Source organism: Mugil cephalus, chromosome 11, assembly GCF_022458985.1.
Source record: "Mugil cephalus isolate CIBA_MC_2020 chromosome 11, CIBA_Mcephalus_1.1, whole genome shotgun sequence".
Lineage (NCBI taxonomy): Eukaryota > Metazoa > Chordata > Actinopteri > Mugiliformes > Mugilidae > Mugil > Mugil cephalus.
In genome coordinates this window covers 27,321,391-27,339,400 of record NC_061780.1, presented here as the reverse complement: position 1 = coordinate 27,339,400, position 18,010 = coordinate 27,321,391, and the positions used below count along the sequence as shown (strand labels likewise).

General features: G+C 41.9%; 2 protein-coding genes across 2 annotated transcripts in view; one reads left to right on the top strand and one right to left on the bottom strand.

Annotated features, from left to right (window-relative positions):
* Positions 1-12,689, top strand: part of nek11 (NIMA-related kinase 11) — a 43,207-nt gene extending 30,518 nt beyond the window's left edge. The window contains exons 14-16 of the mRNA XM_047599908.1: positions 1,591-1,651; positions 4,751-4,844; positions 11,606-12,689. Coding sequence (XP_047455864.1) covers positions 1,591-1,651; positions 4,751-4,844; positions 11,606-11,807 — 357 coding nt within the window. The 3' untranslated portion in view covers positions 11,808-12,689. The remainder of the gene's footprint in view (positions 1-1,590; positions 1,652-4,750; positions 4,845-11,605) is intronic.
* On the bottom strand, positions 8,792-17,444 carry LOC125017061 (nuclear factor 7, ovary-like). The gene is made up of 2 exons (XM_047599910.1): positions 17,297-17,444; positions 8,792-10,374 (listed from the first exon to the last, which is right to left on the bottom strand). Exon 2 carries the CDS (start codon positions 10,355-10,357, stop codon positions 8,981-8,983), a length of 1,377 nt encoding a protein of 458 aa, XP_047455866.1. The 5' UTR covers positions 10,358-10,374; positions 17,297-17,444; the 3' UTR covers positions 8,792-8,980.
* Between the last annotated feature and the right edge of the window lie 566 nt (positions 17,445-18,010).

Sequence of the window (18,010 nt, the reverse complement as noted above, 5' to 3'; positions counted from 1 at the left end):
AATTTTCTTTAATAAACAAACACAAAAATACAATATTTATATTTCATGTGGTTGACTGGGGCATATTTGTCTGGATTCAGGATGTTTTTAGTCTTTTTTTAATGCAGAAACTTGGTGTAAAATATTTATAGGTGTGAAGTCTCACTCCGGCTCTGCCTGAATGATGTTTTTTTTTAGATTTGTTTCATAACTTCAGTGTTCAGATGTGGAGTTCAGGAATCATTTGTGAGTTCAGAGCTGACGCACAGTTTCCGTCCCAGAGTTTTCTTCACCTCCCACTGACCTCCTGTCCTCAGACGTCCATCATGTCAGAAGCAGCTCTGTGTGACGTGGGTCGGTCCTCGTTAGCAGAGTGTGGAGGTTGATCAGAGCTCATATGACCCACAGACACCTCCTTCTCACTTATTACTAACAGAGGAGGACAGTTCATCATCAGACGGAGTGAAAAATAGCATTTATTAGTGGTTCATGAGGAGCAGAGTGAAATCCCTCCATCCTCCACAGGAAAGTCCCTCAGGTCTTTAACAGGCTGCACACACCCAATGTGTTTCCATTACTGAACCTTCAGGGAGAGCTTCAGAGCCGGCAGCAGCTTCCACGAAAACTCAGAGGGAAGAATCCAGGAATCAGATTCATGCGCTCACTGTAAATGTGTTTATATATATATATATATACATATATATATATACATTTATATTTATGAAGAGCAGATTTATGGCTTCGCTTCACTAAAACTGAAAGGATTTTGAGGATATGGATGCATTTTAACTCCTGAAATTTAATTTAAGTTTGCAGCAAAAGTCTTAACGTCAAATCTAAACACAGAGTGATGAAACATTACTTTCACTTCCACAGGATTTATTATTTATTATAAAAACCTCTCCTGTATGAATCTAGTTAGAGTTAACCTTTATATTGTATTAGGGTCCAATTTAAAATGTATAAAAAGTCATTTTTTCTTGTTATTATGGGAACAAATCTTCATGATATTTATTTATTTATTTGTTTATTTTTTCACCATTTTGGTAAACTCTGAACGTCTTGTGGTTCGACGGGTCAAATGTGACCTGCAAAGAATTTTGGTAGAAAATGTTTTAGGTTGATCTGTGGATCAAATTACTCTCTTTTCTTTAGATGAAAATGAGTGGTGTATTCCAAAATAAAAGGTCTATTGGACCACAAAGTAACACTGAATATAGTGTTTACATGGATATGAATGCGTAACAAGTTAGATATAGGGTCAACACAGTCTAACACAAAAGGCGGGGCAGCTTTCTAGCACATTATACAGGTTAACAGTTCCCTGTGTTCCCTGGTGATTGTAGTAATTTAATGTTTGTAGTCATACGTGATTAACTCATATCTGCTCACGCTTTCAGAAGTGATGTATCCAGGATGCCTCCTGTCTGGAGCTAAATGTGGATTATTGGATTATTCTGTGGTCACAGTCTCTGGTCTTTTCTGTTCGATGGAAACAAGACTTATTTCATTCTTGCTGGTGCCTCCTGTCTGAGTTTTAAGGTCCTGTTAGACGTTAGCTCTGTAATGCATCGTCTCCTGTTGACGTGACGTTTGTGGGTTTTCTCTCAGGTCAGAGAGCTGGAGGCCATGATGAAGCACATGCAGAAGGTTCTGGAAGAGGAGCTGAGCGGTGAGTCCAGCAGAGACATGCACTTCTGAACCGGGAGGACGAGACTCTTTCAAACCACTCGTCTGTGGTGATGCTGTCTCCTGCAGCGACTTTTAACCCCCGAGGTCCTCTGGGTCAAATTTAACCTTTATGCAATGTCTTCATATTGTATCATTTTAAATAAAGTAGTTGTCAGGGTTCATAGCTGAACAGAAGGTAAACAAGAAGTACTCAGTTTTCAATTTTAATTATATAGCGTCAGTAACAAAACAAATTGTCTCAAGACTCTTTACGAAGGAAAAACTCCCTTTATAAGGACGGAACCTGGAGTAGAATGAGAAATAGAACCAGAACCAGCTCACATGGACGGACCCATCTGCCTAAAGCCAGGTAGAGACAGAAAAAAGAGAGAAGAGATGAACATAAACATAAACTGACTAAAGCGTCCATGTAGAACCTGGTACGGTCCAGAGACCAGATGTAGGATCTCAGAGGAATCCTGGGCCAGTTGGTGTGTTATTCATCCTGGGAGGAGTGGAGGACTTCAGGAGGCCATGGAGACTGGGCAGGTTCATGAGACCACAACTATAGATGGAGTTTATTGAGCTCCACGGGTCACAAACACACAACTCCACTAAAAGATGGAGGAGGAGAGTTACCATGTTATACAGGAAGGGCACTAGAAGTAGAAAAAAATCCAATGCATTCCTGTGTTTCCTATCCTTGCACTAGTTCATTCAGCTTTGGGTTTGAGGCTGTTAGGTTCGGTTTCTAATTCATGAACAGAATCGAGATTCATCAGTAACAGTAACAGACTGTGTCAGGCTTTATTCCAACTGTCTACATCGGCTCAGTCAGACCAGACATGATGGAGCCTGTCTTTGGTTTTCCTCATGGACGCTGAAATGTAAAATGTCAGGAAGGGAAAACCCTGAAGTGGTCTTTAATGAATGTCATAAGGTGTAATTAGTCCTCTCCACCCTCCCCCTCCTCCTCCTCCTCCTCTTCATCATGATTCCCCCTCGGTTCTCTTTGGCCTGGTTCAGTCACCGTCTCTCCTCGGCTTTGAAACCTGTTCGTCTCACTTCAATGACTCCAGGAAAAAAAAAACTGATGAAAGTTTGCTCCCTCTCCTACTGTCAGAGTCCAACCTGCAGCTTCACACCTGCTCAACAAAACCTGCAGGAAACCAGAAACCACACAACCAGAGCTTCATTAGCTTTATCACAGCCATTACATTCATTGGACACTGGCTGAAACCCTATTGTTTGGTGAATTATAATGAAAAAGTCAAATAAAATTTCACCAAGCAGTTTGTGGGCAGTCAGGTCAATGAGGTTTAAGTCTTTATAAGGCACTCGTTGGAATACTTCCTAGACAGTTACTGTAGGATGTTTTCTGATCATGTGTTAAATCCAGATGAATGAATGTCTCATATCTGTTTCTGGTCTCATATCTGGTTCCTGGTCTCATATCTGAGACCTTAAACTAATGTAAACATGTATTTGTCACATTAGAACATCATCAACATCATCACATTAGAAACATAAGAACACTTGTTCTTCTTCATGGTTCCTAATAAACCAGTTCAGAGGGGGACCTTGTAGACCACATTAGACCCTGATTAGACCTGACGATGTTTCCGTGATCTTCTCTGATTGGCTCAATGAAAACCACATGACAATAAACCTCACTGAGAGGAACAGGGACATCACGTTATCACATATGGTTCCTGGTTCCTGTAGATGGTTAATGTTGATTTATTTCAGAACTTTAGTCACTTTTAAACATTATGAGAGGGCAACAGATTCAGAGGGAGTGGGGCTGTGGATCCAGAACTAACGAACAAGGGCTTCTACCAGTGTCTGATGATGCTCTAGTTGTGTGGTTTTTAGTTTCTTGCAGGTTTTGTTGAACTCTGACAAGGATGAGTTACTGTTAGCTGGATGGCTAGGAGGAGTTACATCCCAGAGCGTTCTCTCTACGCTGGTAGATTTGTATTTCAGCAACGTCGAGCCAACTAGCTGTAGTAAATAATTCTTTCATGTCTCACTGAAACGGTCCCAGTCTTGAGCTGTGACTTAAATGAAGAAAAGAATTAAACCCCAGCCACACGAGAGCCTCTTCCTTTACTAGATTAGGCTGTTACCACGGCAACCTGCATGCGTAAATAATGAATGAGTTAATATGTAGAAATATGTACATACATATGTCCTACACCAGAGAACATGTGAGCTTTGTGGTGTTTCTAGAAACTCTGGGTCCAGGTCTAGTCCAAAGTCTGGTCCAGGTCTAGTCCAGGTCTGGTCCAGGTCTAGTCCAGGGGTTGATGGATGACTTCAGAATGATGTCATTACTATCAGGGTGGTTTCTAGTCTCTGATCTAGAAGATATTTTAGTTTATAACTAATTAATCAGACGCAATGTTACTGAAGTCTGGCCCATACAGACCAGGGTCCACAGAGACCAGGGTCCACAGAGACCAGGTTGCATAGAGACCAGGGTCAGGAACAAGGATCTGATGGTTCTGGAGATGGTCCTGGTTTATTTGGTCTTTTTATATGACCCTCTAGAGGGGCTCAGGAGATTAATCAAACCAGAATATAAACTTTGTGTCTCTCATTTGTTGGTTGTTTTCTTTTAGTTGTAATTAAAGCCGTTGCTTCAGGTTAAACCTTACTCAGGTTGTTTTCTAGTCCTGTGGTGTGTTTATTGTCGACTAATTGTTCTCCTGAGGAAAGTAAAAGGCTGCTTTATCATCATCATCATCAGCAGTGAAGAGCAGGCAGATATTTAGCCTCTAGTAAATGGATGAGAGAGCAGAAGAGCTCAGAGACCAGCTTCCTGACCCTCTGTCTGGTCTTTAGCTCCTGGACAGCAGCTCTGAGTCCATTTGTGTTTCAGTTGTTATTCAGCCGATCAGATTCAGACTGAAGGAAAAAGAAAAAATCAATGAAGAGGAGTTAAAAAGACACAGAGGTGAAACCTAAAGAGACGTAAATACTGAAGAATTAAACAGAAACCTTTTCAAATAAAAAAAATAGAAACTCAGTAGATCCGATGTCAAACAGAACCTGTATCACCACGTTCTCCTTTCTGTTATTTCTGTCTTTAAATCAGGAGACCCTGGAGAACCAGAGGCTCCTCCAGGACCAGAAGGGCCCCCAAAGATCAACGGGAGCCTCCTTGAGACCAAAGTCCTGCACCTGAGAGAGTGAGTGAGTCTTCAGCCGAACCCTGTTCATGATCAGTTTTAGGATCAAAACAAGAACCAAGAACTTCTGTAGAGGAAAAGTGGACAAGCAAGTAGAGCACCTTCTGGTGGCTGGCTGCAGAATAGGTCACAAAAGCCCCGCCCCCTTCCATGCTAGTGGGCGGGACTGGGGCCAAACTAAAACACTAAAATACACATAAAATACTTTTTTTTTATTATTATTAGAGATCATTTCTGTCATTTTAGCTAGTCATGTCCATATTTCTATGAAGTTTCATTTTAGTTATTTGATAAAAACAAGATGTGACATCATGATTTACTGTTGCTGTTGGCAACCGTTCAATGGAGCGGTCTCGTGAGTAGAAATGACCTGAGGGACGTTTGCAGGATTTGAAGTTAAACTTTAGTTCAGGGAGTTATTGTCATTAGCTACCTGAAGTCTGAATCCTTGATGGAGCTGGATTTAAAATGTTGGTTGTAAATGTTGGATGTAGGTAAGCTCCGATCTAGTTTAAGATGGAAATGAAGTAAACTAATTAACTTAGGCTAATGCAGAGCAAAGAGTTGTTCAGTTGTAAAGAAACATGAAGACATTAGAATCAAGTTCTTCTGTACTTAGTTCCTCTCCATTTGTGCAGTAAATGCTGAGGTTTTTAGGCAGCGACTCTGCGTTAAGCTCCGTCTCATGTGAAGGTTTAATTTAGAATAATCCAATTATTGCAGACAAACATCCTCCTTGAAGCTGCAGTTTGTCGCCTTGTGGATCAGATTCAGTTTGTTAGTGCAGAAAACACAGATCTGTTCATCGAGAACAAGAGAATATTCAGCATTTAGAACAATTAGAAAAAAGAAAAAAACAGCAGCTCTCACATTTCAAACGAGTATGTCAGAGCGAGAATGAGGAGTTAATGAGAAAACACAATAAACACTGTTTAACAGGATGTTTACACCAGTTCAGTGAAGGTTATCTTCCTCTCAGCCTCTCATCTTCTGGCTTGGTAAATCTTCCTGCTGTGGCCACTGCTGAGTTTCTTCTGGTTTGCATTGAAATAAAATTTTTGCACATTAACCAAGCCAAGCATACGTTAGTCGGGGATTCTGCTAGCACTTGGGCTAACGTGGTTAACAGCTGGAGACAAACCAAGACAAACCAAGACAAAGACAAGCTGCCAATGCTGGCTGCTAATATGTGTCCACTCCTGCAGCCACTGTTCACTGGGAGAGACTGTTCTCAGCTGCAGCAACATTGGAATAAGAAGCGTCAGCTCTCCTCTGGTCGGACAATGTCAACAAGTTAGTTTGTCTCTGTAGCAACAGGGACACATTAATGTGGACACATGGTGAACAAAAAAGACACAAAATGTTGTTGAGCTGTTGAAACCATTGAAGGTGTTTAATCAACTCACTAAGTGCAGATACATTCTTTTCTTCCTGGTGTTTGTTTGCTCGTAAACAATGAAACGCATCAATAGAGATTAAACATAAAGGAGATTAAATCTGATTAATCGAGTTAATCGTGATTAATTGAAATTAATCACAGCAACCCTGAGATTAATCTGATTAAATATTTTATTCGTTTGACAGCAACAACAGATATATATAGTATCTGGACTGAGCTTGCTCTGCTTCTATTTGAAAAGAAAATGCCATGAATAGCTCTTCTCTACGTAGCCGACAGCATCGTGTTTTGGGAGTATTGATGATAAGATAACTTGTCTTTCTTTAGTTTGTTACTCAGGCAGTTTCTGATCACCATAGATCAGAGGTTGAGCCCAGTTTGTCTTCGGGGAGTCAGTTTTAATCCCTTCTTCATTATATCTGACTTATTTTCTTCCACCCCCTCCCTCCCCAGCAGCAATAATTACAGATGAAATTAACTTGTTTTTCTCTGAACTGGCTGCTCCTCTTGAAAATGAAATCCCATCTGAAGCTATTTTCTTGTAATTTAAAGTGTTTTTTGTCTCCTGCTTTTTATTACACTCTGAAAAACTACTTTAACTGGAGAGACAGTTCCCTCATGAGCTGGTGGAGACAAAAACCTGAGCTCAAAGATAGATTTTAACACTCTCTAGACTCTCCAGCTCAAAACAAAGACAAGGAGAATGGAGGTGGTCTGATGAACCCGCCGCCCTGCTCTCATTGGTCAGGGTGGGTGGTGGATCGATCGGACAGCCACGGCTGTTTAAATGTAAGAACCCACTTTGATTAGGGTCGGCTGGTCACCACGGCAACAGCATCCATTGCACATACTCACACACATATGGATGATGGGTCAAAAAATGAAAGATGTTCAGCTTTCACAGAACTCCAGACCTTAAAAGATAGATGTCATTAACAGGCCATTATAAACATTTAAGTTTTAGTTCATTTAAAAGTAGAAATGTCCTGAGTTGCTTCAGGAAAAAAAAAAAACTTGAGGTGTTAGTAACTAGTGTAACATGGATGTGTTGTGAGGTGGTAATAGGAGATCATCTAAACAGAATCCATGGAGTCCACTCAGATTAAAAGCTTCAGCCAAACAACAACAAACACTTTAAATACATTTCATTGTGTAGGGTTTGTTGGGTTGTCTGTCTTTCTGCTGAAATTCTTCCTGACCGCCAAAGACTAAAACTGTCTCAGGTGCTTGGTGTCAGGGATGTGAGAAACCAAATGCTGGACAAAAGATGAGGAGGCAGGGAATCCAGGGAAAAAGGGTATTTAATGGAAATAAACAGGAACACAAAGCGCTGGGCACGTAAATCCAAAATCAAAAACACGGCGAAAGGACAAAAAAAAAAAATCACAGGAACAACAAAGTTCAGGGTCCCTAAAGTTCTCAAGAGGGTGACCGCGAGGCCGGGAAGACGTGGTGGATCGCTCAGGAGGCCGGGAAGACGCGGTGGATCGCTCAGGAGGCCGGGAAGACGTGGTGGATTGTTCGGGAGGCCGGGAAGACGTGGTGGATCGCTCGGGAAGCAAGGAAGATGTGGTGGATCGCTCAGGAGGCCGGGAAGACGTGGTGGATCACTTAGGAGGCAAGATCTGGGGTATGGACAAGGAATGGCAGCCTGTTCAGGAACGGAGAGGTGGAGAGGAGCAATCGGCTCCCCAGGAACAGACACACTGTCGTGGTCCTGGGGCTTGGTGGCCCCAGCAAGTGCCCTCAGAAAGGGACTGAACACACTCAAGAATTCATTCTTGATAATATGAAATTACTCGCCTGATTTCTTCAGCCTCATCAAAAATAAAGTCTGCTGGGTCCATAGCTAGTCGCGTCGTTCTGTCAGGATTATGTAGAGGTGAGGATCCCAGTGCAGGAGTAAAAATGAGGAGACAGGGAATCCGGGGAAAAGGGTATGTAATAATAAACAGAAAACCAACAAAAAGCGTTGCGGACGGCAGGTAATTCAAAACAAGACAAGGCAAGAAACATGGCACGGAACACACGGGAGGAACACATGGAAAACAACACAACGATGTGACAGGGAACAAAGGGAAGGTAGCGCTATGAATGCACGTGAGGGCTGAGCGATGACAAGACACAGGTGAGACGCATAAGTGCAATCACACGGGGTGGAAACAATGAATTATTAAGGGACACACGAGGAAACACAACAAACAGGAAATTAACTACTTAGGAAAATAAAACAGGAAACACAATATGACACACACACATCAAATTATGACAGAACACAATGAGGCACAAGAGACAGGAAACTAAGAAACTTGACGAACTAAAACAGGAAATAAAACATGATCACAAAATAAAAGACAGACGCAGAACACTTGGCATCAGTTGGAATTATCCAATTGTGCTTAGTCTCGGTTTGTCTTCAGTTTCCGCTACGAGTATCTGCTGTGAGCTCCTTATGACTACATGTTTGTGGTAACAGCTGATCAGTGTCTACAGCAGTTTGGAGGAATCTGATCCCAGATCAGAACCAGTTGAGTTGTGAGATGTTGGTGGTTTCCTCTCATCAACTGATGCTACAACATTTCTACTGGATGAAGGTCAGGACTTTGACTTGTTCCTAAACATTCATCTTGTTCTTCTTTAGCATCTTGTCGACAAAACAACCTTTTTTATCCTTTTTATCACTTACACTGATCAGGTGTTACAGCACATTACACATTTATAATCATCCTGTTTATCGCTAACTGATCTGATTCACTGGTAAAATCTTCACTGGGAGTTTATCCCAAGTGTCGATGTATGGAAACATCCTGTCAGTGAAAGTGTGTGTGAAGGTGTGTATGTGTGTGTTAGTATCAAGATCTGAGAAGGACAGATTTCCTCTGTTCCAGTCCAGATTCACTCTGATCCTCTGGAGCTTCTTCTTTACTGGGAGAACAGTGGAAGGAGCTGGCGGTGACCATGTTGAGTATTTACCTTCATCAAACTCTATTCCCCACCATCCAGAACCTATGATTCCCTTCCTCTGGACAGACTCTGCTAACACACCCAGTCCCCATCCTCTATTATCTCCAACCTCAACATCCCAGCTGTGAGTCCCTGAGTTAAAGCCCTCAGAGCCCAGGACAGACCGATAAGAATCAAACCTCTCTGGATTATCAGGAAGTTGTTGTTTATCTCCTTCTCTCACACTGGTCAGATCTTCAGACAGGATCAGATCTGTTCCAGCAGAGTTTGGATCCAGACTGACAGGAGTGTAGGAGACCAGGTCCTTCATGTTGTTCCAGATGTTGAAGGCCAGGTTGCCCAGATGTTTGGCCTGGTCTATCAGAGCTCCTGAGGGCAGCTGTGGATCATCCAGCAGGGGGCAGCGCTGGACTCTTTCCACTGCAGCCTTGTAGTTGTTGAGGAATGAGACGTCTTCAGCTCTCAGCTCCTCCTCTGTGGCTCTGACTGTGTCTGAAAGAGCTGCTATCTCTCTGCTCAGAGCCTCCATCTTCTCCTTCATCATCTGACTCTTCTGCTCCTCTTCCTCCCTCAGTGCAGCCATCCTGGCCTCCTCTTCCTCTGCTAGAAACTGGTGAAGCTTCTTGAACTGCTCCTTAATCTGCCTCTCTGTGTGTCGGGCCTGGGTCTTGATGTGTTTTTCTGTTTCATCAAACTTCACTTTAACTTCTTCATAAGCATTTAACTTCTTCTTTGAGAGCTCCAGAGTTTTCTGAAGTTTCTTCTTGTGCTGTCGTGCAGCTTCATCGATGGGTCTGAATCTGTGGTTGGAGTGTTTTTCTGAATCTCTGCAGACGAGACACACTGGCTGCTGATGGTCTAGACAGAAGAGTCTGAGTTTCTCAGAGTGCAGACTGCAGAGAGCCTCTGGAGATCTCTGATCTCTCTCCTGTAAGAAGGACTCACACAGGTTCCTCAAGGCCAAGTTTAAAGGTGGATCATCTCTTGAAGATCTTCTCTTACAAACTGGACACTGGTGTAATGGATTCTCTCTCCACCAGTTCTTCAGACAGACTTTACAGAAGCTGTGGCTACATGACAGAATAACAGGATCTCTGAAGACCTCCTGACAGACCGGACAGCAGAGATCCTCCTCTGATCTGGAAGCCATTTAGTCTCTGAGTGAAGCTGGAACACAGCAGACACAAAGTCCAGTCAGTCATGTCTCCTCCATCTTCTACTAACTTCCTGTTTTTGGTCAAACTCACCTTCAGTGTGTGGAGAGTCAGCAGCTTGAAGCAGCAGTGTTGTAGTTTCCACTTTTCTCTCCTGTAGCTGGACTCACTCAGAGGAAGGTGTTAGTTTGGTCTGAAGCTGAATCTGATCGTCTGTGTCTCTCTTTAGTCACACAATAATAAACTGGTACCTGGTTTGTGTCAGGTAAATCAGGTGAGGGGGCGGAGCTTAACCAGGACTACTGTGATAAATGTGGTTTGGCTGGTTATTCAGAGAGCGTTTCTGTCCAAAAGTGTTTTATTTTATATACTTTTATCAAAGTTTTAGTGTCCTTTATTATTTTGTACATTTCTGCATAAAAATTACTCAAAACATCAACAGATGTTCACACAAGTCCTGCAAATAGATAAAGAGAACCACATGGAACACAACTACCACTTGTGTTCTTGGGCTCATTATTTTGCTGCATGATCAGAGCAGATAGACTGGGTCTGCATCCAGCTGATACCAGTGGCCCTTGATGATCCTATAGCAGCTAAAAGGATCTTTTGTCTTCTACTTCTGCTCCCAGTTACTTAAAGTTTAGACAGGAGGCAGAATCAAGAAACAAGTACACTGTAAAAACTGAAATTGACGAAACATTTTAAAATTGTCCTGGTTCTGTGTTAAAGATATCCCGAGTTTCCTGTTTTATTTTCTTTAAGGTTCCTGTCTATTGTCACTCCCTTTGGTTGTTTCATTTGTTTGTCCTTGTCGCTCCGCCCTCATTAGTTTCACTTGTGTCTCGTCACCCTTCTACCCACTTGTGTATATATACATATAGCCCTGCTTTTCCCTTTGTTGTCTGTTCCATCATCTGTTATCTTGCCTGTATGTTTCACCTGTCCCTGTGTTTTCATTAAACACAGTACTGCTGCCTCAGTCCACTTTGTCCGGCACTAAACTTGACAAAAATCAAGACTTGTTTTGTTCCTGTCTTCCAATATAAGGTATGTTTTAAAAAGTATTTGCTAGTCAAATGTTGCTGATCTATTGGCAGATCAAAAGCTGAGTTTCTGCATGGAGACTTGAAGCGTCATCTCTAAGGGCGATGAACTCTGGTTTCCCAAACATGTATGGAGACAGTAGACTGTCGTGCAGCTTCATCCCTTCTTAGTTTGATCTTTACCCGTCCTCCGTGCAGGTCTCTATGTCGACGTCTGGGTCCGGAGGTTTTCCAGAAGCTGTATGAGAACCTGAAGGAGAGCCGGCTGGATGCTGGCGCTGCAGCTCTGAACCCGGACCACCGACCTGATGATGCTTCTTTTCAGGTGGACCAGCTGCTGTTTTATGAAGAAGAGCTGCAGAGGTTCAGGAAAGAGACTGAGGATGGAGCACTGGTCTGAAAACACTTCACACATCAACACCTGAGCTACAACACATGTTGCTTTACTTATTTTGAATTTTATGTCAGAAAATGTCCTGTCAGAGCTTCCAGAATACCTGGACCTTTCAATATCTGGCAGTTATTTACAATTTACTCCATGTTATAAGAGAGTAAAAACCTTCAGGGAGAGCTGCAAGTGAAATTAACATAATAACCTCACATTGTCCCAGCTTTCAGAAACTGTTGGGAGTTTCCCAAAACATGCCCCCGGCGACATGTGTGGTTTTCATTTGTTCATTCATTCATTTACTGTAACTACTTGGTGAGAGGCTGGGTCCACCCTGGACAGGTGTACAGTATATCTCAAGGCTAACTCTTCAATTTATAGTCACCAATTAGCCTGGTGAGCTTGTCTTTGGATGTCAGAGTACTTGGAGAAAACCCATGCAGACACAGGGAGCACATGTTTCACCCAGAAAGGCCCCAGTCGGCTCATGGATTAGAAACCAGAACCGTCTTGTTGTGAAGCATCAATTATTCAGTTGTGATAAACTCATTTAGTTCATCCATCCAACATTCAGTCCAGACGACTCTCTGGCTCTATGGAGTTCCTTCTTTAAAGCCATCACAGCTTGTTTACATCATCGCATTGACAACGTCATCATTAAATTGCACTGGAACACTGCAGGGAAACAAGCATGGACGTCAATGTTAGCGTTGTTGTGTCATGCATTGAAATTTTGCCCCTTTTGCAAAGTTTACAGCGCAAACTGGAAAATGTTCGAGTGCTGCCATGTTCAATAATAAATGTGTCCCTATCATATCACTGTAAAATCTGTATATAAACACAGTTCATGTCAGGATTCTCTGATCTGTGAGGTTTCTGTGGGACGTGTTCTACACTACACACAAACTGCTAAAATCCTAGTTTGTTTGACTCCAGAACAAATGGTGCGTCAACCCTTTCACACTGAGAACTGACCCACGATTACCCAGGACAACATAGGACTTTTGTGCAGTATGAAAGGGGCTTAAATGTTCCTTCCTCTCTTTCTTATCTGCATTTCCACAGAGGCAGACGACTTCTTTTAAATCCAAAGGCAGGAAGAGCTTCTTGTCGCTTATCAACATTACAAAGATGGGTTCCATCTATTAGGAGATTTCCTTCACGATCATGTGACTAGTCTTCTGCAGGTTTTTAAGAGATGGCTGATGTAAAATGCAAAAGAAAAGTGGACTACCTATCAACCACATTTCTTCTGGACATGAAATGATGCGCTGGAGCTTCATTAAGAAAATGTGGGAAAGCTAGAAGAGAAACATAAGAGGCTGCTGTTCCTTCACTTGAGGGAAAATTTCCCAAACTGGAGAGAATGTTTTCAGAGAGTGATTCTTTAAGACTGACTCTTCATCCCTGAAGCCTGACCCTCCTCAGACCTCATCAACCCATCAGCTCCCGTCTCTAATGGATCCCTACCTCCCACTGGATCAGAACCAGGAACAGATGGTTCGTGACTTGGAGACATGATCCAGATTTAGGAACCAGATGGAAAGACTCTCATATGGGTCTGTTAAAGCAGTAGAGGATAACATGTGATCTGACTGCTCTGTGAAAGCACTGATCCATCCAGCATCAGACCCCATCACCTTCTGACAGAAAAAGATCACAATCAGGTCAAAATCCTCTTTGATTTGATCTTAGACTGGAGGCAGAACACTGTGACCTCCTGATAATTAGACCACGCCCTCCTTCTACGTCCTCAGTCTCTTCTGTGTTTGAATTGATTTCATTCTCTCATTGTCAAACAGAAACACCCCCAGCAGCAGCAGCTGAACCAAGTCAGTTAAGAGAATGAATGAAACGTGATTAAAACCCTGAGAGAAGTCATTGAAGATGAGCTTAAGTTTTAAAGAAACAGCTGCAGTTATAAAACGTGGAGCTGAAGGATCTCGTTCCAGCTTTATATCAAACATCAGTGTCTGTTTTATCACATTTATCAGATTTAAAGTCAGACTGCAGCTCTGACTGTCAGCTCTGTGGAGAGTTTATTAACTGATCTTCAGCACAAAACATCTCCCACGGTTCACTTTATGATGAAGATTTTTATATTTGTAGCTTTGTCCAACTCTAGAACATTCAGGATCAGAGAGAGACTCTGTGTTAAAACATCTTGATCAGGGGGCAAAAACATTTGATTGACATTTCTCATATCTTTTTTTTTTTTTTTTTACATTTGTGCATAAAAATGTCCTGACACATCAGCAGTTACCACAACCCAGATACTGAAAACAAGGGTTCATATACTTTACTCAGTGGTGTTACAATCACATTAATCAATAACTGGCAACCAGGGATGGAAGGACAGTGATGAGGTTAATTACCTGTGAAACATTAAAGCAAAAACTGAACAACAGCTTCTGTGAGCAGATCTCTATATGAACGTAAACATAAAACATGAAAACCCAAAGTGACTGAAACTAGATTCAGATCTGTGAACCTCTAAATCTGGATACAACAGAAACATCCGACCAATGGGGAGTGGAACAAGTTTTGGAAAACTGTACATTTATAGAAGATGAGAACATTTCTCATCAAATGTGACCTGTATGTGTTCAGAAAAGAGAAGCATGACAGTAAAAAATGTTAAGAGAAGGTTCAAGCTCAGACTACTGTCAGAGGACATTCTCTGCATCTTCAATCAGCTCTCAGACTCTGGAGGAAACCAGTGTCTGTAGCAGAGACAAAGAAGAAGATGAGGAAGAAACACACCTGTTTACCTGGTGACAAACACCTGAAACAGATGGAGATAAAAAGAAGGAAGTCAAAGCCTAACCCTAACCCTGTCTCCCACCAGTCATCCCAGAGGAGGAGGTTAGGGTTAGAAAATACACTTACGCCAAATATCCATCCAGAATACCTGCTACATGACTATGGAGAAATATACAGATCACCATAGAATCTCACTGATTGACTTTAAATTAAGAAGAGATGTGTTTAAGTGGCCTTCATATTCTTGTTCTCTACAATATTTGGTATGAAAAACTTTCATTTAGAGACGTTAAACTTTGAATGGGGTCAAATCGACCCAAAAGATAATAATAGGAGGGATAACACTTTTAAATCGTCTCAGTTTCCTTTTCTGCAGTAAACAGATCAAACCTGTTCAAGAACACATCTGACAGGACATGGCAAAAACTCCAAGACAAGAATTAGCAATAGAAATGTGAATACTGTACGACTTGAAATAATCAACATGATCTAATAATAGAACCAGTAAATATCTGTCTCCCCCAAGAAGCCCCGTATTTCTCCACATTGGAGTTTTTAGACCAAAACCAATAGATTAGTGTTGATCCAAGGAAAATAAGAACAGAACAGTTTAGTCAGTATCAATAGTTTGGTTTCAACCACAGCTGTGAACTTGAGCCACCAAAAACTGTAGTATTGTCGTATTCATTCTAATGCTTTGGACATGATTTGTTGGCACTTATTGTGGAAATAATTTCAGTACTTTTCCAAATTTTATCCAATATTTATTCTTCACAGAAAGTTTAAGTGGAAAAAACATTATTGCAGATGCGTTAAATGGAATTAATAGTGACATGTGGAAGACCTCTTCATTGTAAGATATTGTACCACATGGTTTGATAAATAAACTCAAAAAAATGAAAAGCTACATAAGATGTGTCATTTAAATTGACTTGACCGGACGAACAATAACACAATGAATTACATTTGGTCTTCATTTGTTTTTAGTGCCAATCATTAACTTCCACAAATCAGATCAAATCAAATTAAGCTTTATTGTCATGTTGATGTACATACAGCTGTACTGCAGATATGTATGTGTGAGGATTTTACAGTAACAGTTTCTTTACGTATGTACATTTTTTGACATGAAGGTGTCCAGAATTTAGATTTGAGGCATAAATGTTGACATCTCGACAAAACAACAGTTTTTATGATCACTAACACTGATGTTAGTGGTTAGTTGTCACAGCACATTACACATTTATAATCATCCTGTTTATCTCTAACTGATCTGATTCACTGGTAAAATCTTCACTGGGAGTTTATCCACATTGTCGATGATTGGAAACATCCTCTCAGTGAAAGTGTGTGTGAAGGTGTGTATGTGTGTGTTAGTATCAAGATCAGAGAAGGACAGATTTCCTCTGTTCCAGTCCAGATTCACTCTGATCCTCTGGAGCTTCTTCTTTGCTGGTAGAAAAGTGGGAGGATCTGATGGTGAATCTTTTAAATATTTACCTTCATAGAACCATATTCCCCACCATCCAGACTCTATTTCTCCCTTCCTCTGGACAGACTCTGATAACACACCCAGAAACCATCTTGTGTTATCTCCAACATCAACATCCCAGCTGTGAGTCCCTGAGTTAAAGCCCTCAGAGCCCAGGACAGACCAGTTATAATCAAACCTCTCTGGATTATCAGGAAGTTGTTGTTTATCTCCGAATCTCACACTGGTCAGATCTTCAGACAATATACTTTTTCTTCCAGCAGTGTTTGGATCCAGAATGACAGGAGTGTAGGAGACCAGGTCCTGCATGTTGTTCCAGATGTTGAAGGCCAGGTTGCCCAGATGTTTGGCCTGGTCTATCAGAGCTCCTGAGGGCAGCTGTGGATCATCCAGCAGGGGGCAGCGCTGGACTCTTTTCACTGCAGCCTTGTAGTTGTTGAGGAATGAGACGTCTTCAGCTCTCAGCTCCTTCTCTGTGGCTCTGACTGTGTCTGAAAGAGCTGCTATCTCTCTGCTCAGAGCCTCCATCTTCTCCTTCATCATCTGACTCTTGTGCTCCTCTTCCTCCCTCAGTGCAGCCATCCTGGCTTCCTCTTCCTCTGCTAGAAACTGGTGAAGCTTCTTGAACTGCTCCTTAATCTGCCTCTCTGTGTGTCGGGCCTGGACCTTGATGTGTTTTTCTGTTTCATCAAACTTCACTTTAACTTCTTCATAAACCTTTAACTTTTTCTTTAAGGGCTCCAGAGTTTTCTGAAGATTCTTCTTGTGCTGTGGTGCAGCTTCATCGATGGGTCTGAATCTGTGGTTGGAGTGTTTTTGTGAATCTCTGCAGACGAGACACACTGGCTGCTGATGGTCCAGACAGAAGAGTCTGAGTTTCTCAGAGTGCAGACTGCAGAGAGCCTCTGGAGATCTCTGATCTCTCTCCTGTAAGAAGGACTCACACAGGTTCCTCAGCACCAAGTTTAAAGGTGGATCATCTCTTGAAGATCTTCTCTTACAAACTGGACACTGGTGTAATGGATTCTCTCTCCACCAGTTCTTCAGACAGACTTTACAGAAGCTGTGGCTACATGACAGAACAACAGGATCTCTGAAGACCTCCTGACAGACTGGACAGCAGAAATCCTCCTCTAATCTGGAAGCCATTTAGTCTCTGAGTGAAGCTGGAACACAGCAGACACAAAGTCCAGTCAGTCATGTCTCCTCCATCTTCTACTAACTTCCTGTTTTTGGTCAAACTCACCTTCAGTGTGTGGAGAGTCAGCAGCTTGAAGCAGCAGTGTTGTAGTTTCCACTTTTCTCTCCTGTAGCTGGACTCACTCAGAGGAAGGTGTTAGTTTGGTCTGAAGCTCAATCTGATCGTCTGTGTCTCTCTTTACTCACAAACAATAATAAACTGGTTCCTGGTTTGTCTCAGGTAAATCAGGTGAGGGGGCGGAGCTTAACCAGAACTACTGTGATAAATGTGGTTCGACCGGTTATTCAGGGAGTGTTTCAGTTCAACAGTTTAATGTCAGAGGAAGAGTCAGTCTGAATGTGTTTAATTGTGGAGTGAGTTCCTTCAGTGTGAATTATGAATATATTGATATAAACAGAACTGCTTTAAGTTTTAGTGTCCTTTATTATTTTCCACATTTCTGCATAAAAATTACATCAACAGATGTTCACACTGATCCTGAAAGAAGACAAAGAACCCAATCAAATGCAAGAGACAAAAATACTCATAATTTCTTAATATCTGTGAGGTGTAAAAGTAAGTGAATCCTTCCCGGTTTACGGTAAACTGCTGATCAGTGTCTACAGCAGCTTGGAGGAGTTTGATCCCATTTGTCAGAACAGACCCACTTCAATTCTGAGATGTTGGTGGTTTCCCCTCATCAACTGATGCTACAACATTTCTATTGGATTAAGTTCGGGAAGAATTACTGGGGCAGACCTTTCACGTGGCGACCTGGGA

Excerpts from the sequence above, each read along its gene's own strand:
- LOC125017061 (XM_047599910.1), bottom strand. The coding sequence starts at position 10,357 with ATGGCTTCCAGATCAGAGGAGGATCTCTGCTGTCCGGTCTGTCAGGAG.